Source organism: Vanessa tameamea, chromosome 29, assembly GCF_037043105.1.
Source record: "Vanessa tameamea isolate UH-Manoa-2023 chromosome 29, ilVanTame1 primary haplotype, whole genome shotgun sequence".
Taxonomy (NCBI): Eukaryota; Metazoa; Arthropoda; class Insecta; order Lepidoptera; family Nymphalidae; genus Vanessa; species Vanessa tameamea.
The window spans coordinates 1,521,113-1,548,190 of NC_087337.1; the positions used below are offsets into that span (position 1 = coordinate 1,521,113).

At 37.9% G+C, this 27,078-nt stretch overlaps 2 protein-coding genes and 1 long non-coding RNA gene across 3 annotated transcripts in view; 1 reads left to right on the forward strand and 2 right to left on the reverse strand.

The window, feature by feature from the left end:
- LOC135194441 (uncharacterized) overlaps positions 1-4,944 on the reverse strand; it is a 28,844-nt gene extending 23,900 nt beyond the window's left edge. The window contains exon 1 of the long non-coding RNA XR_010309773.1: positions 4,862-4,944. This is a non-coding gene — a long non-coding RNA (uncharacterized LOC135194441). The remainder of the gene's footprint in view (positions 1-4,861) is intronic.
- LOC113395897 (hemolin-like) overlaps positions 1-27,078 on the forward strand; it is a 284,073-nt gene that overhangs the window by 18,527 nt on the left and 238,468 nt on the right. The gene's annotated exons all lie outside the window — the stretch shown is intronic.
- Positions 18,071-25,166, reverse strand: LOC113403200 (uncharacterized). Its single transcript, XM_064219788.1, has 7 exons — positions 24,918-25,166; positions 23,427-23,625; positions 22,290-22,457; positions 21,829-21,906; positions 20,595-20,660; positions 18,578-18,638; positions 18,071-18,312 (listed from the first exon to the last, which is right to left on the reverse strand). Exons 2-7 carry the CDS (start codon positions 23,622-23,624, stop codon positions 18,074-18,076), a joined length of 810 nt encoding a protein of 269 aa, XP_064075858.1. The 5' UTR covers position 23,625; positions 24,918-25,166; the 3' UTR covers positions 18,071-18,073.

Sequence of the window (27,078 nt, forward strand, 5' to 3'; positions counted from 1 at the left end):
AAGATATAACACTTTTTTGGACTATTCACAACTTAATTTTATTACATTTAATATGTTTACACAAAAAGGAACAAAATGTACTAAACACAAACGTCAACAAATATTCAACATTTATAGGACGAGGGACTTTAGGAGGGGGAATGTCGTAAATAGGATGTAGAAGTTTAGGACAAAGGAACAGGATATGGGTTGCGGAACCTTCGTCTAGGCCACATTCATACAAATGATGCCTTAGAGCCACCCTCAGCCACGTACTTCCTGAGGGAAGCCGCTTTTCTTGGCTGCTTATGGCTAATAAAAATATGGACTCCGATATGGAGACTGCGTCGGACGCCTCGGTCCGGCTTGACAACGACGTCGAATCTGACTCGGGCTCTGATACGGCGAGACCCGCTGCCGACCGCCGCGGCAAAAATAAGACGAACGAGCTCAGCCGCGCAAGGGCTGAGCTGAAGAAAAAGGAGGAGGAGGCGAGGGAGCTCGCCTTCGAGATGTCCCTTCGCAGCCGGGCGTTCAAGAAGACGCCCCCGGTGGTACAATCTCTAGAAGAGCCGACCCCTGCGGGCCCGGTACGTCCCAACCCGGCGGATCTCAACGCTGAGGAATTGCGCGCGGAGGCTGGTCGTAGTGCGACCGAAATCAGAGAGGTCGCTCTGAAGTCTTCTAACCTCAAAGGAGGGTTTATAAAGAGGTTAAAGGACGCAGCGACCTCTCTGGAGGGCGTCGTCGAGGCCCTGGCCTCCCGAACGGAAGCAGACGAGGCCCGAAAACTCCGTGCGGACAACGGCCGCCTGCGCAGGGAGGTAGACAGCCTCAAGGCAGAGCTGAAGGCCCACCGCCGTGAGTACGCGGAGATGCGTACCACGGCGGCAGTGACGAGCGAGGCGACCTCTTCCAACCTCTCGCGGGACGCAGCAGTGATGGAAGAGATGAAGCAATTCATCGCTGCGTCCATCGGCGTTGCCATTAAGGCCCAATTGGCGGGCATTGAGGAGCGCCTCCCTCCTGTGAGGCTACAGCGACCTCCCCTCGCAGATGATAAGCCGCAAGAGGTGACTCCGTCTCACGCGTCGGCGGCCCGCCAGTCGGCGAAACCGAAGAAGGGCAGCAAGACGGCCCCACCAGCGGCAAAATCGCCAACCACAAGCCCTTCATGTGCGACGGTGAGCGCCCCGGTTGCACCGGCGACGTCCCAAACACCACCGAACCAGGAGACGTCCTGGTCCACGGTGGTGAGAAGGGGAAAAAAGGAGAGCAAGACCGCCCCTTCCGCCGCTAAGACGCTGCCGAAAACGCCCCAGCCAGCCAAACCGAAGCTGGCTACCCCTCGCTCGGCTGCAATCGTTCTCACGTTGCAGCCGGAAGCAGTAGGGAAGGGTGTCACCTACGCGTAGGTCCTGGAGAGAGCAGAGCAAGGCGTCAAGCTCCAAGACCTCGGGATCAGCGGTGGGCTGAAGGTGCGACGCACGGCGACCGGGGCCAGGGTTCTCGAGTTGCCGAGAGCCCAAGCGGAGCAGGCCGAGAGGTTGGCGGAGAAGCTCCGCACAGTGCTCGATGGGGTCGCAGACGTAGTGCGGCCAGTTAAGAAGGCCGACCTGAAGGTGACGGGGCTCGACGACTCCGTCACCTCGGAGAAACTGGCCGCGGCGATCGCGCGCGCAGGTGATTGCTCCGCCGAGTCGGTGAAGTGCGGCGTGATGCAGCGCGGACCCGGCTATATGGGGATGGTCCGCGTCACCTGCCCCCTCACGGCAGCGAAGAAGCTGGCCGCTGCCGGTCGCCTCCTCGTCGGGTGGAGCTCGGCCAAGGTGGCCGTCGTGGAGCAGCGCCCTATGCGCTGCTTTAAATGTATGGGCCTTGGCCATACGAGGGCGCTCTGCCCGTCGAAGGCGGAGAGGGGAGGCCTGTGCTACCGCTGTGGCTCGGACGGCCACAAGTCAGTGGTATGCACGGCCAAGATGCGCTGCGCGGTCTGCGCGGAGGCCGGCAAGCCCTCCGGGCATCTGATGGGGGCGAGGGATTGCAACCCCCCCATCAGGAAGGGTAAGGCGGCTCTAGGAGCCAAGACCGCCCCGCGCGAGGAAAGCCGCCAGGCTACGGAGGAAGCTCAGAAGAAACAAGTATGCCAGCACACCTGAGCTTCCTACAGTCGAACGTCAACCACTCCGCCGGAGCGCAGGACCTACTGCTGCAGTCCATGGCGGAGTGGCAGGTAGACCTGGCGGTAGCCTGCGAGCCCTACTACGTCCCTCCCCTACCTCACTGGCTGGGGGACTCGGACGGCACCGTGGCGGTCCGCATCCGCGAGGGAGGGCCGTCCAGGTGTGGGCCCTGCTCTCCGACCTGTCCCTTCTCAACAGGGGGCAGGTTCACACCTGCGTGCGACATCAGGGGGGTTCCGTGGTGGACGTTTCGTTCGCCACCCCTGTCGTTGCACGCAGAGTGGTCGACTGGAGAGTGGAGAAGGAGGTGGAGACTCTGTCGGACCACCGTTACATCCGATTCGAGATCTCCACCTCTCGCAGGCCGGCGGAACCCCAGAGGGTGCCGACTACGCTGCCGAGGTGGTCTCTCGGCCAGGTCGATCGAGAGCTGGTCAGGGAGGCCGCCATCGTGCAGCGGTGGGGTTCCGCGGGGAGGACGGAGGGCGCCAGCGCAGAGGAGCTGAGCGCTGAGAGGGGCGCCCGTACCGCGGCGTACGCGGGAAGTTCCGCACTCAAGGCGCCCCCGTCACTGAGACGCTGCCGCCGGAACTCCTCCTGCGCCTGGTCGGGGAACTTTTTCCCCATCCAGGCGAGCATGTCCCTCCGCAGATGGCCCCCCGCTCCGTGATCGAAGACGCAGTGGCTCCTCCACTGATCACGGAGCGGGAGATGGAGATGGCCCTCGGCCGCTTGAGGGCCAAGAACACGGCGCCGGGTCCGGACGGGGTTCCAGGGCGTGTTCTGTGCGACGCCCTGGAATTCCTGAGTGCAAGGCTTCGGGAGCTGTTCGCCGAGTGTCTGTGCAGCGGGCAGTTTCCGAAGCCTTGGGAAGAGGGGAAATTGGTCCTGTTGCCGAAGGAAGGTCGGCCGATGGATTCCCCTTCGACATACAGGCCAATAGTGCTGGTGAACGAGACGGGCAAACTCTTCGAGAAGGTCCTCGCAGCCCGTCTCGTTCAGCACCTCGAGGAGGTCGGTCCGGGTCTCTCGGAGGCTCAGTACGGGTTCACGGCGGGCCGGTCGACGGTCGACGCCCGCCCTGAACCCGCATTGGAGCAGCGTGGTGGAATATGCTCCATACCTTCTCCTCAACGGGAGAGGAGGCCTTAGCCCAGCAGTGGGAAATTTACAGACTGATTATGTTATTATGTTATGATTATTATGGAGGTTTATTAGAGAGAGAAGTTCATGTTTTTAGGCCGGACGCTCTTGCAGTTCCATTGAAGGAAGCTGATTGGGGCCATTGTGAAGGATGGAGAATAACTGACATAGGTCTTGAGCAACGTTGGACGGTAAGGGGATATCGTTACATGTTCAGATAATACTAAGAAGTATCGTAGTTAGCATTTCTAAGAAGTTGGGATTGTTATTAAGAGGGTTAGGAGTGTTTTGGTTGAGAGCACAACCATTAGGAGCAGTAGAGGGACAATTACTAACGATTGATTGATGGGCCTGTTTATCACACCCTTTCCCAAGAGGTGATCTTAAGCGAGGAGTACTGATAACAGTCTTCCGATAGGACCTGGTAATTGAAGGGATAGGTTGACTAGGTAGAATTGGAGAATATGTGGGAGGGGTAAACATCTCCTTTGCAATCTCTGCATAGGATCTACGTACAGGAGGAAACCGAGAGGATGCTTCAATGTATGATATGTTGTCCTGAGATATAACAATTTTGATCGATTGTTGGCGAAAAAACTCTGGACAGTCCTTGTCTGTTGTGAAATGGTTACCAGAGCAATGTAAGCAAGTGGCGTTATCCTTACTTACACTACAAGACTCACCTGTGTGGGATTTGGAGCACTTAAAACACCTAGGTTGAGATCGACACTGAGTTTTAATATGACCATAACGGCAGAAATTAAGGCATTGGATAGTGGGAAGTTTATAAGTTTCTACTGGAAGGGACGTATGGTAGGAATACACTTTTGAAGAAAGTATTTGACCTCTAAATGTAATTACAACAGATTGGGTAGGAACCCATGTAGTTACACTGTCAGCAATTGTTTTTCTGTTCAGGCGTCTTATTTTCATAACTTCACCACATCCAGTGGGAAGCTCAAGTGACATTACAAGTTCCATCGTCCAGTCCACGGGAATACCCTTAATCAATCCCATTCTAGTTACATTAAATGTCGGTACTGTAGCTTTATACTTGCACATTTCGACAATAGGATTCGCTAGAAAGGAGTTTGCTGCTTGGGCTGTTGAAAATTCAACTGAAATTTTGTTACGGCCTATGTTCTTAACACCATCGTTAATAATACTCTTAATTTTATGAGTGTGCAGAAATTGTCCGAATTTAATTGCCCGTATAGTAGTTCCTGAAGCTGGGTCAGATAGTTCCCAGAACACGACGAAAGGACCCTTGTCATTGTCGGAATACATTTTAGGGCTTTCAGAGAAGGATGGATGAGTGTAAATGGTTTGTATTGAGGGATTTGCTGAATTAGGATGAATTATGGTTTTTTTAACATTGGAGTCGGAATTAATAGAATCATTACCGAGGCGTTTTCGAGAAACAGGTACAGAGGGAGGAGAAATAGTATCGGTAACAGTTTCTATTGAGTCACCTGGATCAGGGGGTTCAGGAGGAGGATCAACCTCCATTATAAAACTTAGAAGCTAAAGAATATTAAAATATGATAAATACTCACAAGATTTACAAATATTAGTAACACCACTTAACTCAACTACCAATTAAAGCACTATTAACAATAAAATATACTAAATAAATTAAACGAAAACACTCAAAATCTCTTAACACCAACGCTAACGCAAGCGAAAAAAAACTGCTAGCTAATAAATTCTCGATATAGAAATGTCAAGTTGACAATTGGATGGAATTGATTTTGCGAAACGGCAACAATGCATTTTTGATGGAGCTGTCATTCGTTCATTGTTTTTACCAATTTCGTTCCGTTAAATAAAATATTGAGAAGTCCGTTAACGGATTTATTTGAACACCGAGTAATGGAGGAAGAGCGTTCTGAGCCCGAACGTGCGCAGGTTGCGACATACATATATAAATAAATATAAATGTCAGTACGGGTGAGAGCCTCCGGCGAGAAGAGTTCCGGAGGCGATGAAGTTCTTTTGCTGTTTTTAGTTTTACAGTAGTTAATAAGCTGATATGTGAAAATAGTAACTACTGTAAATCTTAGTACGTGTGTATATTGTAAAAAAAAAAAATAATAATTTGTTAAAAGGCACGGGCTATTGTGAGCCTATGGATATACTTTTCTTTAAAAAAAAAAAACCTAACCTAACCCAGTTTCCTCCCATCCGATGGCACGAGAACGCAACTCCTAAGTCGCTCCGCATCAATTGAAATCGAGAAAAAATTAAAAAAGTGGTCAAATGTTATCCCATTTTGACAAATTTGGAATCAAACGCTGTGGTTTTGTGCGGCACAAATAGTGGTGTAAAAATGTGCTTAACGGATTTCATTTCAGTCCTCTAAAGGGCAAAAAACCGCCAAAAGGTAAATTTTTAAACTATTAATAGTAACACGCTGCCAAATCTCAATATAAAGCGGTGAGATACCTTTTTTAATATACAGTCTGGAACACTAGACCAAACGGTCCATAATTCCTAGATGCAGTTTTAGGTGAGAGTAGGAATTTCGCCATTGCAATGACAACCTGATGCATCAAGGTGCACTTGACTCAGAATGCATTTTTTCACTATAAACGATGGTCGCTAAGCCTTCTGGCTTGCTTCTGGTTGAGATCCTAGGCATGAACCCCTGCAAAAGACTCAGGTGTTGCAGAAAGGTAAGAAGACAAACGCAGCAGAGCTAACGAACCCCATGGTGCAAGACTTAGACTTCTAGTAACGTAACGTCGATCCTAAGGCTACTGCCAGCTTCCACATAATAATCTACCGTACCTGAGCAAGGCTCACCTGCTCGCAGACAGATTGCTTTATCTTAAAACGTTCGTGATGTTCGTTAAGATCATAGCACGTTTTCCTTGTGTGCGTGTATGTGGGTGTGTGTTTATGTGACGTACAAGTACAGGAGCGTGACGTAGCAGATTAAGATACTGAACAAGACGTGAATAGTCTTTGCAACGATCCGTCGTCATGCCAGCAGTTAGCAATCAGAGTAACGTTAGGCGTCCACCTGGTAGTATGAATCAATGAGTATGAACCTCTGATCTGATCTCTGTATGCTGCAATGTGACGCAAATGTTTGCGAAACATCAATGTTGTGATGTTGCATCACACTAAGTATCATAAACATTATGTAACTTTCGTCATCCATCCTGTTTATTTTATTCAATTAGTTGGACAGTCGCTAGATCTACATTTTCCCAAAATTTCAGAATTTTCCAAATAGCCGTTTAGTTGGTATAGAAATTTTTCGTTTACTTCGCCAGGCCCCCTTTTTATGCCCTTCGCATTGATTCCAAGTATGCAGCGTTGTGAATTACATCGAGCCGAGCCCAATTCAGTCTGAAATTTCCCGAGGGATACAGAACTAGTCTAGCATTAAATGTGACGACGAGACAAATCCATACATATCAAACTCGTATACTTGGGTTCTCAGGTCATTAGTAAAACCGCTTTTTTGAAAAAAAATTAATGTAACATAAATATTTACTTTATTTTAACATACTTCAACAATTATATATTTTGGCGTCACAGAACATGTCAGTGACATATAAAGCAAATAAATCAGCTTGGATGACCAGTCAATTTTTTGAAGAAGCGCGACAGTGGGATGCAGAATTAAAGGGGCGAAAAATTTTACTTCTAATTGACAACTGCCCTGCCTTTATCTCTTACATCAAACCTTCAAAACATAGAGTTGGCATTTCTTCCTCCAAATAAGACTAGTGTCTTACAGCCAATGGATCAAAGTGTATTTAAATGCCTCAAGGCTCACTACAGAATGAAATTATTGGTGGAGCTAGTCGAATCTTAGGGTAAAGCTTCTATTAATATGCTACTTGCAGGAAATTGTTTATCTAAAGGCTAGGAATAATTGGCACCCATAACTATACAGCACTCTTTTCGACATGCTGGACTTTTACAAACTCTATGAGTGATGAGGTGGTAAAGGAACAGGAGTGTGAAAGCGATGACGACCTTCCATTCCAACCGAGTGACCTACGTATTGAACAAAGTCTTTGAATAAATAATTGTTGATTTTGCGTTGTGACTTGAGTCTGCACCCGTACAAGATCCAGCTGACCCAAGAGCTCAAGGTTAATGACCATAGACAGCGCCGTGTGTTCGCTGACTGGGCATTAGAGCAGTTGGAAGTTGACGCCGATTTTGGCAAAAAAATCATTTTCAGCGACGAGGCGCATTTTTGGATGAATGCGCATATTTGGGACGAGACCAATCCACACGAGGTTCACCAAGTGGCAATGCACCCGCAGAAAGTGACTGTTTGGTGCGGATTTTGGGCCGGAGGCGTGATTGGTCCGTATTTTTTCGAAAACGATAATGGTGTGGCCGTCACCGTCAATGGTGAGCGATACCGGTCGATGATAACCAACTTCTTTTGGCCTGAAATCGAGAATATGGATCTGGACAACATGTGGTTTCAACAGGACGGCGCTACGTGCCACACAGCACACGCTACGATGGAAGTTCTGCACGAGCAATTTCTGGACATGGTCATCTCGCGCGGAGGCGACGTGAACTGGCCACCGAGATCGTGCGATTTGACCCCGCTGGACTTTTTCTTGTGGGGTTTTCTTAAGTCGCAGGTCTATGCCAACAAGCCGCAAACCACCGATGCCCTCAAAGTCAACATACGCCACGCCATCGATCAAATACAGCCCGATTTGTGCGCCAGAGTCATCGAAAATTGGACCTTTCGTGTGCGCGCCACCAACCGAAGCCGTGGCGGTCATTTGAATGATGTCATATTCCATACATAATGGGGTCGATAGACCTTCCAAATAAAAAAAAAAATTCGCAAATATCTCTCCTACATGTATTTTTTTTGCATTTCAAAGATCAAGCGCCCTTAATGAAAAACCTTTAGTATCGTATTCATTACCAACCCCTTTGTATTTTTACCACCAAGTGGAGCGACCGCCAAATATGTCTTGAAGGAAAGACGGCATACAAACTTGGCTATTAAACAAAGGCATAACTCTTGAAGCAAAATCGATAGATTTTTTTGCAGGCCACAAAAGTATCGTCGTTATTTGTCGTCTTCCTTCATGCCATTGCGAGATGAGCCCTATGGGGTTAGTTTGGGCTAAACTGAAATCATTTATTGGCAGACAAAATACAACATATAAAATATGATAGAGGTGAGAAAGCTATTTTTTGAATATGGAGCATATAGATATGTATATGTTTTATTCATTATGTGATAAGACGACCCATTAGTAGAGATACAATGCCTAATAACAATATTATAATTATATTCATAAAAAAGTTAATCTTAGTGACCCTAAAAACTAAAAATTACGTTATAGGATCAAGAATTTTCTAACTCCAGTTTGTCTTAAGAAAACATTGAAATCGCCAAATGTTCTGGTGCTCCTTGTATCGAAGCATGACGTTAAAGGCTATCATTCATGTACACGACAATATTTTAATTTTATTCATAGAAAAGTTAATCATAGTGATCCTGAAAACCTAAAATTGCGTTGCAACCATTTTTTTCCCAAAAGATAATATAATATCCAGTAATCATGAAATATTTCTTGGTATCGAGACTCAAGAGAGAATAATACAGAAGCTTGGATGACTAAGGAATTGTTCAAAGATTGGTGTGATGTGAACCGAGCACTTAAAATCAAATTTAATATCTCGTTTTATAGAGAAAATTTCTGCAAACGCATTGGTAGTTTTCAAAATGGAAATTTTTTAGACAACTTTGAAAACTCGGTATACTTGGGTTCTCGGGTCACTAGGAAAACCGCTTTTTTTATTTTTTTTTAATATAATATAAATATTTACTTTATTTTAACATATTTCAACCAAAACTTAAATATTTTGGCGTCAAAGAACATGCCAATGACGTATAAAGCTAATAAATCAGCTTGGATGACCAGTCAACTTTTTTAAGAAGTGCGACAGTGGGATGCAGAATTAAAGGGGCGAAAAATTTTACTTCTAATTGACAACTGCCCTGCCTTTATCTCTTATATCAAACCTTCAAAACATAGATTTGGCATTTCTTCCTCCAAATAAGACTAGTGTCTTACAGCCAATGGTCCAAATTGTATTTAAAAGCCTCAAGGTTCACTACAGAATGAAATTATTGGTAGAGCTAGTCGAATCTTAGGGTAAAACTTCCAAAAGTGGTGTAGCTAACAGTGCGTGATAAAGTAACGAAGTGGCAAATATCCAACAACAACAGGGTAAGTCGTCAAGTTCAAAATATTCTCACCGATGATTCAGGTGCTCGTAGGAATACCGTGGGAGATGACAACATTTAAGCAAGCCCGGAGTTTATTCGTTACGGAGAACATTATTGAAAAAGTTTTTAGACATACCAAAGAATTTATTTACAAAAAAACGCCATCGTATGACAGGCCACGTGACTGCAAACCGAGCGATGCTGTAGAAATTCAAGCACTGTTTCGAATTATTTAATTTATCCTTGAAGACATCATACGCCAATTTAGGGGATTTATATGCAAGTGATGGGACAGGCATTCTTATTTTTTCTACTATATCACTGAAAAGAACAAAATTTCTACTCAATTAATTGCGGTTTGACGACGCTGCTACCTTTCATGTCCTCAACGTTGGACTATATGCTGGTGAGCAGCCTGACGGAGCGTATCAGTTGAGTAATGCTGCAGCAGACGTCATAAAGAGGCTAATTTCACTGGCATTGGACAAAATCTAACAATCGACAATTGGTACACCAGTATGCCTTTGGTCAACTATTTAGCCAAGGATCATAAATATTCTGTTGTGAGTACAAATCATGAATATCGATGAAAGTGCAAATGAAAAGCGCCAACCCAGCATCGTTACTTTGCAACAAGAAGGTGTCGATGAAGTTGATAAAAAAGTTAAAGTGTATTCGACATCAAAGAAAAGTAATAGCCGTTGACACTATTCTTTCGTCTTCTAGATATTGCTAGAATAAATTCCATGGTGATTTAGAGGGCCAATAATGTGGTTATACAAAGGCGAAAGTATTTACGATGGTAATATATCTATGCACAAAAAAAAAGAAATTATTACTGTATGATTAGTGCTTTATTTCTCTAATATGAATTTTTGAAACCGTGCGACTACTTTCCTTACAAACGTTAAGGCTGCCACCCACTCGCCTATTCCACGACGCCCGCTCCAACACATACTGTACCGCTCTGCTTGCGCTCGCCTCCATCATGATACAACGAAGAAGCCCTTACTTTTCTTTACCGAAACCTAGATACATATCTTCTTCAGCTGCTATTGTACAGGTGGCCTAGAGCCGACTGACACATTTCAAATTTGAATACCGGGCCCGCGCCGCGCCTGTTCGTGGTTGTCAGGAAGAGGAATGGTAGGGGTAGTATGCCATTTGATATTGCTTTCACTGTTCAGTTGCCATGCGTTGGACTGTACAACAGCGTGTTTTCTGTGTTCGTAGTTATTACAAGACAAATTCAGTGACGGAAACGGAGCGTCGTTTTAGACGGCATTTCGATGTTGGTCGACATGGTCACGTACTACTTCGGAATACCATACTGGCTTGGGTAAGGAAATTTGAAGAATCTGGCAGTGTGTTAGACGTGAAGCATGGAGCTCCACGTACAGTCCGGAAGCCAGAGAATCTGCAGACAGTGTGAGAGGCTTTTCAACGCAGTCCTCGCCGCTCGGCACGCCAATTAGCGGAAAATATTATGTTGATGTTGAAGTTGGATCTAGCCATGAGGAATGGACTAAGCTTGTATCTCACGAATCCGAGCTTCGAAGATTTCGTTCAAATTGACGACGACGTAAATACCTAATAATTGTGTGAACAACTGTATTGCTGGAAATTACAGTGAAGACGAGGCACAGATTCCGGAAACAGAAATAAAGATCATTCCAATGAATCTAGCTTAAAATGCGTTGGAGACGGCCCATCAGTACTTTGAATACGCGACTGTTGTTGATCAAGCAATATTCGACAAAATTTATGAGTTAGAGAAAAACATTCAAAATACAAAAACAGAAACCCAAACGAAATTGACGTATTTTTTTAAGTTCTAAATAAAATAAAATTACATAGTGCATACATTTTTGTTTTTTTTTTTGTAAGCAATTAAAAAAATATATATATACAAAATATATGATGTGCATATCATGCACATCATTTTATCATATTACATATTTACTACATTCGTACTTGCTGTGACTTGTTTTTGCTGCATACCCCTATAAGAGACAAACGCTACCCATGTACCTGCATTAGCGAGAAACTCGGGTTAGTGATAAACCTCTATAAGCGAGAATGAGATTGTGCTCCCTTGAATTCTCGCTTGTCTAGGTTTGACTGTATGTGATACACCAGCCACTCGCAAAGTTGTTCAAAAGGCACTTTTTGGAAAAATATTGAATGAACAATTGAAAGTAATACAAACTGGAGGAACAAAGACAGTGCTGTATTGTATAAGAGAATCCAGAAGTCGGAACAATAGTCTACTTTATTGCCCACAACACAGACTCGTCTAGATAGCATTTCATCCAAAGTTACAAGGACAGTGCAAGAATTTTGCAAAAATGATGATAACAGGTGCAGGAAAATGCGAATGTTTAACCAGAAAAGGAGTCAAAAAAATCCAATTTACATAATAAATGGTTTGGTCAGTTACCAGACATTCTGTCGTTTACACCCATTCTGGGTTGTTACACCAAAGATGAACGAAAGAGACTCATGTCTGTCTTCCATAGAAATTACAAAATTTAAATGGATCGAACCAATTTGTAAGACAATGAACATTAGCTGTTATTGTAATCATATAACAAGACATTTGATACAGTGTACCAATTCAAAGTCAAAGTCAAAAATCTTTATTCAATATAGAAGTGTTTACACTTGCTTATTGATTGTCAAAAATCTAACACCGGTTCGGAATTTAGCACCTCGGACCTGAGAAGAACCGGCGAAAGAAACTCAGCGGGATATATTTTTTTTAACCATTTTCGATGTACAATGATAATTATATTTTAGTTATTTGAAACAGCCTGGAGGCGATCATTTCATTCCCAAGGTGTGCAGTCAACTAAAAAGTCATTAGTGTTGTAATATCCTTTAGCACACAAACACTCTTTAATGATTCTTTTGAATTTTATAATTGAATAATTTTGAACGTTTTCTGGGATCCTGTTGTAAAAACGTATACATTGCCCCAAAAAAGAGTTACTAACCCTGTGTAATCGGGTAGTAGTGAATTTAACACATTTAGTCTTTTTACTATTTAACATTAAATTAACATCAAAGCACAAAGAAACAAATAATTAGAATTATTTGATAATTTTTCTTACTTCACTGCATAACTAAAACTACACTGTACTACCTGGTATATAAACCTGGCCACCAGGCATAGAAAAACATTCACTCAGCGACAGCGGTACAGTGCACTACTACAAGATAAGATGATTCCTTCTTCAGCTAGATTAGCATAGTAAATTAAAAAATGCATTTTTTATTTAAATATCTAGTCAACTCCAGCAAACTCGTTCGAGCACACTATGGTTAAAGAGTGTGTCACAAACAAAAACTAAAACAAAAACAATTCCTCGAATTTCTTTAAATGCAGTTTACACTACACTTAGCTCGAAAAAGACATTATCAAAGGAATGGTTTATAATCATATTAATATTTTTTCTACACTTGTTATTAAATTGCTAACTTGTAACTACATAATTAGATTTTTATACTGTTCAATGGAATGTTATGAAACTCAAATTAAGTGCCATTGACGAGCTTTAACACAAAACATACTTTACTTGCTATTTGTATGTATTATGTAACCTATATTAACAATACAAGTGCAAAAGTAACTCCATTTTCATTTGTTAAGTTTTCATGATGAACCCAATTTGATGGTATTTGGTTAGAAGCAAGCTTGTATCACAAGGACGTAGGCTTTTATATACCAAACATACGACCACTCCCTAAAACACGAGCAAAACCACGATAAACAACTAGTAATCAATTATGGAATTGTCTACAAGATATAATTACAACTACAAGATTTTTTAGGTGAATATAACGCATCGTTTTTTTAACAATTTTCTCATTCCGTTTTGTTATTACACAAATAAAATACAATTATTTCATACATAGAAATTTAATAATTGTATTTTATTCCTATTCCCTCCACATTATGTAGTATATTACATTATATCAATTAATATTCAATCTTGTTTAAGGATCTTTCTAGTAAAACTGTCGTGAACAAGTCTTTGTCGAAAAGAGTTTCGACTAAGTTATGCTTTTACAAATCTTTACCAAGACATTATAATTAATTTAAAATTGAACTGCAGTAATGTTCACTGGTCAGTAATCAAGAAAGACAAAAATTAAAGTGCAATAATTACCTATAAACTTTCATGGTATTTCGGTTTGATCAAATTTTGTTCACGGTTTGGTATTTAATTCTTAAATTAGAACGTAACTAATGATAAAGACGAATATTTCAACTATGTTTAAATAATAAGTCTCTTTTTATGAACCGTTTCCAAATATTAAATAACCACGGTGCACTCCATTTTAAACTTGTAACTGCTTTTGGTTGCTGGTTCTGGGGTATTTGACTATTTGACAAATTAACTCGACAGTCCACAGAGTATATATTATGTTATAATCTTGATAGGAGTTGTAGGCCAGGTTACCAGTTAAGAAAATATCCTTACTTTTAGGGAAAATGTTTTAATTGTTATTTAGTTTTGTCTAATTACTAGAAAATCAGAAATCGCATCCGTATTTAAAAAAAACAACTCAGTCTAACTAATATTATGAAGAGGGCATGAATTTGAAATTTATTATTTTAATATTATATAACCATTGCCAAGCCAAAAATATATTTAAATATAATTAAATTTAGCTTTTAGATGTAAATATATAATTTTGCATAAAATATAACAAATGACGAGCCCTAAAAAGATTGTCTATTCTTGTTCTACCCTGGTGTAACAAGTTTACTGGATGATACTTCAGTCTTTCTTCATAAGTAACTAAGTAAACAAATACGTGAAGAACACAAAGTATACCTGCTGTTATACTATATATTTCATTTTTATCACATCTGTTATTATAGAGGGAAATTTAGCATTCCCAATTATCTGGCTAAAATATCAGATATTTATTGCATATTAATATGGATTTAAGACACACGTCAAAAGATCCTTATCGCACTGTGACTATTACATTTCACACAAAACTTAAGAATATATATATTTTTTAATGTATTAAGTTACTTTGGATAGGTATTATAATTAGTCATTACAGCCAATCACAAAGCAGTAAACAAATTAAATAAGCAAAATTCCCTAAAATACCATAAACATATTATAATAAACAAAATTGCTTCGATTTATATTTGATTTTTGTTGTATAATATTTGATCCTACATATTTCAAATAAATTATATTGATTTTAAATTGTAATTATTACTTTAATAAATTTTGTTTACATTGAACAGAATAGTTCAGATAAAGACATAAAACATTGAACTTATGCCATGAATAAATAAAGCCAACGATAAAAAAGATTTTCTTTATAAAACTAGCACTCAGTCCTCACACAGGTTTGCTTAAATAATTTAAAATATACGTATAAATGTGATAACTTTCAAGTGAATACATAAATAAAATGTTAAAGCGGTTAGAAGTTGCAGTAGTAGTGACGTATTTAAAATGCATACTACTTCCGATAAAATATGACTTTCTTGTATAGATAATTCGCTCATGGAGTCTGTACTTCATGTAAATCTTTAAAGAATTATTTATTTTACATATACTAAATATAGTGTATGTAAAATAAATAAAGCCATATAATAATAGTAAATACTAAAAGTATATAAAAATTTAGGGGTAAAATATTTTTGGCCTTAACAACACTGCAATGTGACAAATATTGGTTAAGAATTAAGTATTGCTATTTGTAAAACACAAAGTCGAAAGTTTGTTGTAGAAGGTAAGACTTAGTCATGTGAAATTAATTTGAAAATAAAATTGTATTACAAACGTATTTAAGAATGAAAATGTCGATTTAATTAAAAGTGCATTACCAGAAAAGGATATTATATATATAAATAAACAATAATTAAAGTCGAATAAAAAAAACAAATATTTTAACATTTTGTACTTATGTCAAAATTTAACTTTTTTTTATCTTGATTTGCCATTGTGGAATAGTTGAAATGTCCTACCATTTTCCGTCTCTTATTCCAAATTATATTTTTGTCCCATTACCAAGTCTGTTGAATCACTTGGATCTAAGAGTAGTTGCACAAAAGCTCCATTAAAACTATAACAGCTCGCTTTATTGACCACTGGTGACAGGAGGGCTGGTTATTTTTTTGGCCAGAGAATCTGATTCAACGGGTAAATACTGCTAGCATTAGAATGGTGGCACCATTCCACGCGGTCAAGATTTGTACATGTTTAATTCATATATTTCAACTATAGCCACTTGGACTATATCATATATGACGTTGTTTTTTTTTAAATATTGTTAAACGTGCTGTAACATCGAATCAGGACAACCATATCCTGTAATGATATGTATACAGTTTTGTATTATAAATAAATAATATTTGTTAAGGCCTTACTGTTAATGTTTATTTTCCTACATTTTGGATGTGTTTACACCTTTAATGACGTATCATTTTGTATGCTACCCAACAGATATTAATTTTAAGTGCTTAGTGATATGCTGATGGTGTAACTTTTCCAATAAATAAATAAATAAATAAATAAATAAATCTACACGGAGATTTAAAAACCTACGCTTTAAAAACCACATTTTCTCGTTAAAAATAACAAACATAGAAAATCTTCTAGGTAACTTAGTTTGTTTCATATATGATATGTTTTTAATTTTTGAGAAGGTTATCTCATGCAGGTATCCTCACCACGTTTTTTTTCAGCACAAGGTGTATTATAAACACCAATTAAACAAATGAAGATTCAGTGGTACCTGCCAGAGTTGGAACTCCAATCACCGGCTAAGATTTACCCGTAGGCCTTATCAGAACAGTATTAAAAATGAAGGTAAAAATTAAATATCAAATAATATAGACACATAGTTTACATTAAGTTTTTAACAAAAATGAAGACGGATTTTACAAAATGTACTTTATCTCTCAATCAAAAAGAGATGGAAAATGTTTAAAGTTGACCTTCCGTTTCTTGGGAACACTTCTCAGAGACCCCATAGACTTGAACGAGACCGTGAACGACCTTCTGTTCACGTCACTGACAAACTCACCATGCGACTTCCCAAAAACATCAATTGGAAATACTGGAAGGAAATTGTTTAAAATTAAATGAGTACTTCAAGCCTGTTTTCTAAATATATCAATAATATATTATAATCGACCATTCACTAAAACATTTAAAATAATTATCGTCGAACACTGATTAACTAAGTTTCAGTTATATACCAGCAAAATATTATGAAATTCATCAAGAATGCAACTGACAGTTACAAACTTGTTAACAGCATTACAACCCAAGATGGATGGAGGAAAATGTCACTTCCTTGACCACGTCACTCAGTTTTCGTTTTACAATTTTTTTTATTATTAAGCTATCTTTTAGTGAATGATCAGTTCTGTCCGTATGTGTCGGTACTGTGACCTTGGGAAGCCTTGGAAACTAAGATTATATGGATTTTTTGCTCCTAGTTGCTCCAAACCGGAACACAATTATTGTATTGCAGTTTGCCGTTTGAATGTGTTATGTGGATTTTTTTCTCCGAAACCCGCTCCATCTTTTGTTATAAGTTTTATATATATTGGTTTAGTACTTTTTTCAATACATCATGAAAAACGTCCTTTATTTATTAGTATCAGAATAAGATCTTTTTTATCGAGGACACATGAGTTTACTTACGTTGAATAGTTGAACAAATCAAAATAATCAACGAAAACTTCATCGTATAAATCACCAATATCGAAAATTATGGCTTTAAGAATAATCACTTGATAACACAAGCCATAAATATTCGAAATTAATTAACGTTTTAAAATCAATTAAAACAAATTCTGTAATTAGTCGTCATGATGGCAAGATCTGATTGATCGACCCTGGAAACAGGGCGGGCCCTAGTGTGACGTCACGTAAAACGCTTTTTTTTTTAATATATTGGACAACATCACATACATTACTCTGTTCCCAATGTAAGTAGCTAGAGCACTTGTGTTATGGAAAATCAGAAGTAACGACGGTACCACAAACACCCAGACCCAAGACAACATAGAAAACTAATGAACTTTTTCTACATCGACTCGGAGTGGCGTACCCATGAAAACCGGTGTACACACAACTCGACAACGCAGGTCGTCGTTGCCTTGTCCCGTGACGTCATGTCGATGAAAGTGAGGTAACATAATGTAAACGTGGCACGGTACAACGTCAGTTAATACAAGAACATAAGAACAAATGTTTTTTTTTTTTTCATTTAATATAGTCAGGCAGACTGGCAAATGCACCACTTGATAGTTAGTCACCACGACCGCGAACCTTGGGAAGTAAAGTTTTATGTTATGCCTGTAGTTACACTGGCTCACTCACCTTTCAAACGGGAACAAAACAATACCAAGTTCTGTTGTACTAATACCTGTAAAATTCTTGCAACATAACACTTTTAGCACAGTTTTGAACATTTTTTTTTTGTATCTGGCAACACTGTACTAAACACCAAAAAAATTAAAAAGATAAAAACTCATAGTAATTCATTTAGTAACTTTATTGACTAAGTCCTGTAACGCTTGGCTTTGCCTCGTCCACGATTCGCTCATTTGTCGCATAACATCGACGACTGACTGTTGAGTTTGGGCCATCATGTAGTCCGTTTCAGCTCGTTTCTCCTCTATTGCGATCAGCCGTTCGATTATTCCCACCGTTTTCGATTGACGCTGATTACGCGTCCTTTGAGGGAGCCGTCTTGTCACCAAAGGACGTCGACGAGTGACTATCGATCAACGAAAAACTAATTAGTATACAACCTGGTACATAGTTTATTTCAATGGCAGTAGTAGCACTTAACTCGACCGGTAACTTTGACCTTGAATTGACGCGACACCATTGGTCGAGATGGTCTCAAATAAGATAGCGTTTTAAAATATCAGCTTAAGCAAAACGCATTTAATATGTAAATTTAAAATTTATTTATCTTTGCTGTTCCTGCCATTGTAATGTACTATTGAATATTATAAGCGATTTAAATATAGTATTACTTGATGGTGTAGCTACGGGGTAGTTAGGGGGTTGTCTTCGATTAGATGATATGTCTTCTTGCTGGAAAGAAAGAATTAATTTCTAATTGAATCTAGGAAACGTACGTACTGCTATACTATTGTGAAAATACAAGAATACGTTACTCTAACCCTACAGTCGTATACGCATCCTGCAGCCGAATTTCCTACAATATACAGTGGAATCCGTTTATAATGACATCGAAGGGAATTGACAAATACGTCATAATAACCGGACGTCATACAAAGCGTTTCGTGAAAAAAAAAATATATATATATATATATATATATATACATATATATTTTGCACGTAATAAGTACATACGAAACATGTATGTATGTACTGTATATTTCATCTTTTTGTCTGCTTTTGTTTTTTTTCATTTTTTTGTAATAACAGTCTCTAATACTATTGTGTATAGAAGACATAGCCATGGTCAAATTATCATTTTCAATATCGCTATGAACAAATCCGGAGACGACCTTTGAGTGACAATTACTCACTCAGATTAAAAACAATGAGCCAGGCGCCGAACGTCGCCGTGAACATTACCGAAAGTGTAAAGAATCATGTCGGTCACTACAACCGGACACAATTTATTAAAAATGGATCATAATAAGCGAACTGTCACTATAAGGAAAGTCATTATATCCGACTTTTACAAATAATTTTATATGAGAACCAAACTTCACGGTGTAAGTACGTCACAATAAACGGTTGGTCAATATAGGCGGAGTCATTATAACCGGATTCTACTGTAATCCTAAAAACTATTCCTGCGCGACAGTGTCTAAATTCACTCCACTGACTTAGCTCGCGAAAGCTATATTATATGTAGTTCAGAGATAAGGAGTATTTTTTACGTTCTTCTAAATGTATTATATTTAAACGGCATTACTTGAACTAGACGGTGAAATTCGAAAGAACGCGCTAATAACACGGGTAACACTGAATCAAAGAGAATATTAGACATCACAAACAAAAGGTAACTCTTACACTTAAAGCTTCTACTAGTGGTGACGACAATAGCCCAACGAACAAAATTTAGGATCGACTTTTCACACCACAAAGCTTTAAATCCATTGCACTATTTGCGTTTAATTTTTTTGTCAAAACTAAATCCCAATTAATATATACAAACGTTAATTTCAGGTAAATCCCCTTTAGCTACAGTAGCGACATTCTGGCAATTCATAGAACTGATATCATATATTTCGGAAGACACTTTTGGAGATCCACATAAGACAAATTTTGAGTTAAAACTCGTATGAGACGCTTCCCTTCAGCTTAAATGCCAATAAAGTAAACATGTATACTATGGTAGCGGCACGCTATAATGGCCGTTTTGACGTTTGCCCGCTCATGAAGTTTCGTATTTAATAAATAATCACATCAAAGGAGAAAATTGTTGTTCTTTATTGTCAATAGTGACGTGCAGTTAGTCATAAAATTTATCGAATGTGATTTCTAAACTACAAATATTAGGGTACCGCGAAGATAACTTTTTTATTTATTTTTTCGCGTAAACGTGTACGTGTGTGTTGTGTGTGTGTTTTTGGTTTATTTTTTTGTATCAATTTATTTCTTGTATGTAATGTGTTTATAAAGTTATTCATTCTAATTCCAATTTTTGATTTAAATTGATTTCGTTCGAATATATTACTTAAACTTATTCTATATTTTTTTTTATTAAACCTTTTTAATCAGATACTACTTGCAACAAAAACTTGAATTAAATTACTTGCAAAAAAACAAAGATTTGAATATATTATATCGATAATAAATTTACATTTCACATCACTTTTTTAATGTGTCAAAACGGCCAACGTATCTTGCCGCTAGAATAATATTATAAAAGCGAAAGTAAACCTGTCCGTTACGCGTTTACGCGCAAACCACTAAACGGAATTCAATGACATTTGGTATGAAACAAGCTTGAACCTCATGGAGAGACATAGGCTCTTTTACACCTAGCACCCGAACATCCCTTAAACTTACCGACTGCTGGTCATACTGGACACTTGGCTCACACTTGATCCATAACGAACCCAGAAGTGGATCCTCCTACCGATACAATAAAAACATTTGAATACCTGAATATTAATAGAAGATCATAAAAATGTATATTACTGTGTATTCAATTGAATGTATTCAATTGAGCCTAGATGGCCCAGTGGTTAGAACGCGTGCATCTTAACCGATGATTTCGGGTTCAAAACCCAGGCAGGCAACACTGAATTTTCATGTGCTTTTGTGCATTTGTGTTTATAATTCATCTCGTGCTCGGCGGTGAAGGAAAACATCGTGAGGAAACCTACATATGTCTAATTTGAACGAAACTCTGCCACATGTGTATTCCACCAACCCGCATTGGAGCAGCGTGGGGGAATACGCTCCATACCTTCTCCTCAACGGGAGAGGAGGCCTTAGCCCAGCAGTGGGAAATTTACAGGCTGCTAATGTATGTATAATGTGTATTCAATAATGGGGGTGCAAATAAGATTCTGCAGTCTGACAAAAGATATATGTTCGTTGGATGATCAAATGGGCCACCTGATGATGTAATGTTTGGTGGTAGAATATATGATGAGTGAATTAAGGGTGGTACCTACTCAGACGTGCTTGCACAAACCCCTACCACCAAGTAAATAATAACGTAATATTCTAAATTTGGTCATTTAATAAAACAATCTTGCAATATTCTTGAATCCGTATCAGCAGTAAATAATGATATTTACGAAAATTACATATTTATTGCCGAATAAGCGTCATTAGAATCTGCTCGAATTTTAAGAAATCTGCAACTGAAGTACATCGATTGCTTGAGAAACGAGAAAGCTTCTTTAATTGAGAGAAGTTGCATAGATTCCGACATTTTTAACGGAAACTTACATAGGAAACGAAATATATATATTTAGATCATAAAGTCATACTGATATATCAACTAAATGCTAATGATTAGTGTAAGTTGAATTGTATCGGCAAAAGCAAAGCCTGTAACTGCTGCTGAAACACTGCTGAGCAAAAACCTCTTGAAGAGAAAATTTTGGAAACCAATCCATGTGGCAAAGTTTAACCAACACATGCAAATTCCGGTCCATCAAATTTTCTCACAGAACTCAATATGAAATAAACACTACTTAATCACATGTCTAAAGACTCAGATCTAATTAACGCTGAGTAGCTGGACTAACTAAAATTACTCAATTAAAACAGGAAGGTGAAAACGTACCATTTCTTTTTCATTTGACTTTTCCTCCGTCTCCGAATCCGATGCCATCGAACACGGATCTTCTAAATCTTTAACTGGCTAAAAGAAATAAAGAATGAACTTAACAACTAGCAGATGTTTGACCAAACTTGTTCTGTTTTGGGACAAAGAAGTTCTAGCAAATTCCACCTTCTAGTATCGTGTTAATACGTAACAATTCTGTTTGCCATTATCTTTCACAACAAATCGAGAACCATCTTGCTTGAACTGGTGCAATTATAATTAAGAATAACATATTAAATAAAAATTTCAGAAGATAATAGGTTACGTGTAAGATACATTAATCAAGAACTTTTGGGCATAATATTTCAGATCTCGTTGAATATGTAATTTTAGGCTTTATTTATTCAATTAAATTGTAACCTTGTTAACTATTGTTAGTAATGGATGAAAATTTTATTAAACAAAACCATTTTACATACAAACGAGATGTTATTCTCCATCTTTTTCTCACAGTCAACGCCTCCTTCCATTAACGTCATTATTCTCTCCTCTAGCGGGCTCAGTGCTATATCGTCATTGCGTTGGGTTTTTGAAGCTTTGATTAGGGCCGCTTTTCTTTTGATAGCGCTCTTTTTGTCTATCCAATACTGAAGCAAAACGAACTGTTTCACAAAACGTTCCATTTTCAAATGGTTTACTAACAAACGTAAAAGGGGTTTTCCCCTTGAAGAAGAGCATCATACCGAATGAAATCATCTAAAGCATTTTTCTTTTTAAATTTTACGGGTAGTTCTTGAGATTAGCGCCCTTAGACATACTCAACATAACATTATCATAGAATTTTGTGTTCAGTTGTGTACCGACCGCAGCGAAGACAAACCATTTCATTACATTGCTAAAGAGGGCACAAATAACTATCAAGGAGTTTGTGGTACTAAAAATGGCGATCAGATGACACGATACCAAAATCCCATGAAGACCAATAACTACGCTCAAAAAACTGGCACACAACATATACTATATCGAACAATGACGACGTCATAAAAAACAATAACAACACGAAGTTCTATAGTTAACAAAAGGTCACGTAACAATCCAATTAAAATTTGTAGTCATCGGTAATCATAAAATAATTATATCGTGTCGTTGAGTTCGAACAAGCTACGAATCGTCATTTTACAGTATTATATTAAAAGTACCACCAATACGGAATGTAGATTCTACCGAGAAGAACCGTCAAGAAACTCAGTAGTTACTCTTGTTCAACATATAAAAATACAGTCATATTAGTTAAATACAATTATATATGTATCTAATATATCTTGCCTGAAAGTCAACAAGTATTAGCTCCACGCTTTTTCATCATCTATATAATCTTGTGTTCAATAATACGCATTGTCTATTAGTTTAAAAAAAAAAAATTGAATTTATTAATCGGCAAAATTAAAAATACCTGCGAAATTTCATTATAGAAACAACTTTTATTATAAATAGCGAAAGAAGGTTTTATTACATTTAATTACTTATTAGTTATAATATAATTTTTATCTCGCTGAATTCAAATCTATTTTTATTCCAGTCCACCTGAATATTTTATATATTTATAGGTAACAAACCTTTGCCCATTGTTGCCACGTCTTATAACACCCTTGGCTGTCACAGTTTAATTCATTAGCTATATTTTGCCAGCCAACTCTCGAACGGTGTCTGGCATGCCATGTTCGAGCATGACCTAGGGCAAGCCAACGATTCTCTTCTAAGTATGCCACCAACTTCTCTGATTGGTCTTCTGATGGGGCTAATTTTCTTGACATGCTGCAATTTCAAAGGGTTGAATAACGATAATAGCATTTAAATCATTTTTATTTAATTTAATTCCCTATAGATAATTTATTTTAATTAATAATATTTTGTTTTTTATTCAATTCAATTTATATTATTTTCATGTACTTAAAAAATATTGTTTTATTAATTTGTTATTGGCATAAATTATTTGACTAATATAAAAAAAAAACATCCCTTTTCAGTTCAGTCCAAGTTGACCAGAGAATATTTTTTAAATTATTCATAGTAAAACAAAGAATCATATAAGAAATATGAGCAAACACACACTATATAACAACATTCAAATAGTATATTTATATGAAATTACAACATAAAAGGATGTTTTTTAAAAATTTATACATATATGTGCAAAATCAAGTCAAAAAAAGTAAAAGCTTAGCTATTTTTTGCTAAAGGAGATATATTACTGAGGTATTCTTAAGCGTGGTTAAAGTTCATTATCACTTAAATATGCAAAGAAGAAAAATAAGTGTTTATATGACTATATGTGTTAAGTATATTCTTTCCTTTTGTTTTTGAAAGTTAAGTGTGTACAGGCACAAGGGACATAACAACTTTGTTACCAAAGCTGGTGGTGCATTGGACATGTAAATAATGGTTGAATTTGTTTATGTTTAAAAAAATACAATATCCTGCACTTGACTGTTCTCTTTTGAGAATGTTCGCCTTGACCAAAGTTGCTCAGAACATCTTTTTGAGAAAGTTATTAACAAAAGAATTAAATCCTTATAACTTAATTTAAATTAAATATTAAGTATTTAAACACAATTACAATCATACAAAGTCTGTTTAAAGCGACACCAAAGTATTTGTTAAAACAATTAAGAATTATGATTGACAAATAATGATACGAAAACTTATGTTTAGTCAGTATATTAACACTGGAATTTAATAACGATAACACAAGTTAGTACCACCATGTGGTACCCCAGAGAAGGCAAAAGGAAGAGAGGTAGACAGCAGAAAAGGTGAGATGACGACATCAGAGTGGCAGGAGTCATCTGGAACAGAGTGGCTCAAGAAAGGGATGAATGGAAAAAGTTGGAGGAGGCCTTTGCCTTTGCCGACTGGCAAACAGATCTACAAATGATAACCAAGAAACAGCTATTAGTTTCATTTTTTTATTTAGTTAAGAGTTAGTGTTAGTTTTTTTAAGTTCAAATTTACTGTAACCTATTTAGAGATCTGAATAAAAGGCTATTATTATTATTATTATCACAAGTTAGTTATTATTCTATATACGACAAGAACTACTAAAATACCTGTTAGGAAAAGCGCCGCTTTCACCACAACATCAATTATTTCCTTTTGAATTCATAAGTCATAATAATACACTTTTACTAAACGATTTCGGTTAAATGTGCCCACATAATTGTTTCGTTTAACATTTATTATTTTGCACGTTTCAATAATACGCGAAAGGCTTGAGATTTTCATTAGAATTAATATTTAGTACTATAATATACAGTTGTGTAGTTTTAATGTATTGTTATTTTAAATGTCAAGTGTGAAATACAGACCGACGAATGTCAATTGTCAGTGAATATTCGACATGTGACTCAGAGTTGCCAGTGCAATATTAAATGAAACTAAATCAATTAACTTAATTTTATCGAAAAATGCGAAATCTATCGGTATGAATGAAATGTATACGTTATCAGTGGTATCTAAACACCCCACACTAGGGGTTAATAGGTTTCAAATTTATTGATCTTCTTTTTTTTACTCTTTTTATTTACTTAACTGCTGTGGTATTCTAAAAAAAGAACACCTTATTTTACTCGTAAAATAGTGAAAACAATAACAATGTAACGGTGATATACTATTTTCTGACATTTAACGATCGTAAATAGGGTATTCTACTACATTTGTAAAATGTTGATTATCCTAATAAAAAGCCACAAAAATATATTTCGGAAAAATAAAAACACCTTTTCTTGCCATAAAATAAAATAAAATTTTAAACCTTTCTTTTCAAAAATTCTCACGAAAACGTTGTCAGTCATTTTGGTGATGTCACACTGATAAAAACAACAGTTGTGTATATACGACTGGCACTCATTCAACGTTAACAGCTATAAATATTTATGATTTTTGGGAAAATAATGAGTTACAATCGCTGGCGTTGGTGTTTAATGTACAGATACTACATTAAAGCTCCAGAAGAGTTGTTTATTTTTTTATTTGTTTTTTATTCTGGCTTTTATTTGTGCCAAGAGGGCACAGAAGAGTTGTTTATCAAAGTGCCAGATCATATTGAAATGACAGTTTTTGCCTATCTGACGCCACATCATGGCGGCTCGTGTTTTATTTAGGTCACGTGACATACAGACTATAAATTACAATTTTTAATTTTAATATAATAAAATAATAATGCGCTTTTATGACTCAAAATCAAAATATAGTATATTTCTACATATATTTTAATTTTTATCAAAATCGTACTACCTAATCTACAAAAAAAAAAATACAACAAAAAAGGAAAGAAAATATAAAAAAAAAAAGATTCGGTAAGCAATGATAGTAATCGTGACCTATATAGACTACGTGATTTTCATATATATATATATATGTTGCACTATTACACACCTGCGATTTGCCGATGTTATCGTCATTATGGCGGAGACCTTATTCTTTGGAAGAAATGCTAAACAGCCCGAGCGATTCTTCAAGACAAGTAGGTCTCGGGATGTACATTGAAAAGACCAAAAGTATGGTCAACCAACATATATCCACGATACCAGTGGTCATAACCGACTCTCCACTCGAAGTTGTGCAGGAATACATTATCCTGGGCCAAACTATACAATTACTGGTCTGGCACAACTTTGAAAAGAAGAATACGTTTGAGCTGGCCGGCGTTCGAGAGGGTCATATTTTTGAATCGTCGATTCCACAATCGATTAAGACCCGTGTGCAAACAATGCGTCCTACCTGTAACTTGCGGTGCCGAAACGTGGACCCTCACCTTGAGACTGGTCCATAAATTCAAGCTCGCTAAGCGAGCAATGAAACAGGCGATGCTTGGCATTTATCTTGCCGATAGAATCTGAAATGAGGACATTCGCAAAAGAACTAAAGTCACCGACATCGCACATAGAATTAGCTCGCTGTAGTGGAAGTTAGCTGATCATGCCTTGATTGCCGATGGAGCCGACACGTTAAAGGGATGAGTTACAAAAACTTCATATTAATTTTATACATTTATTGTAACATATTTCATTGGAGAATTAAACTTTACACTTCACAACAATTTTACATTAAATAATTTCAATATACAATTCAAATAAACGGCAAAGCAACATAATTTATTTAGGCACAAAAGAAGAAATATTTTAAATTAAATTAGGCATTATAACTTAATGTCATGAACTATATAATCACTAGCTGTCAACGACTGTATCTTGTCTATTGTAATCGTGG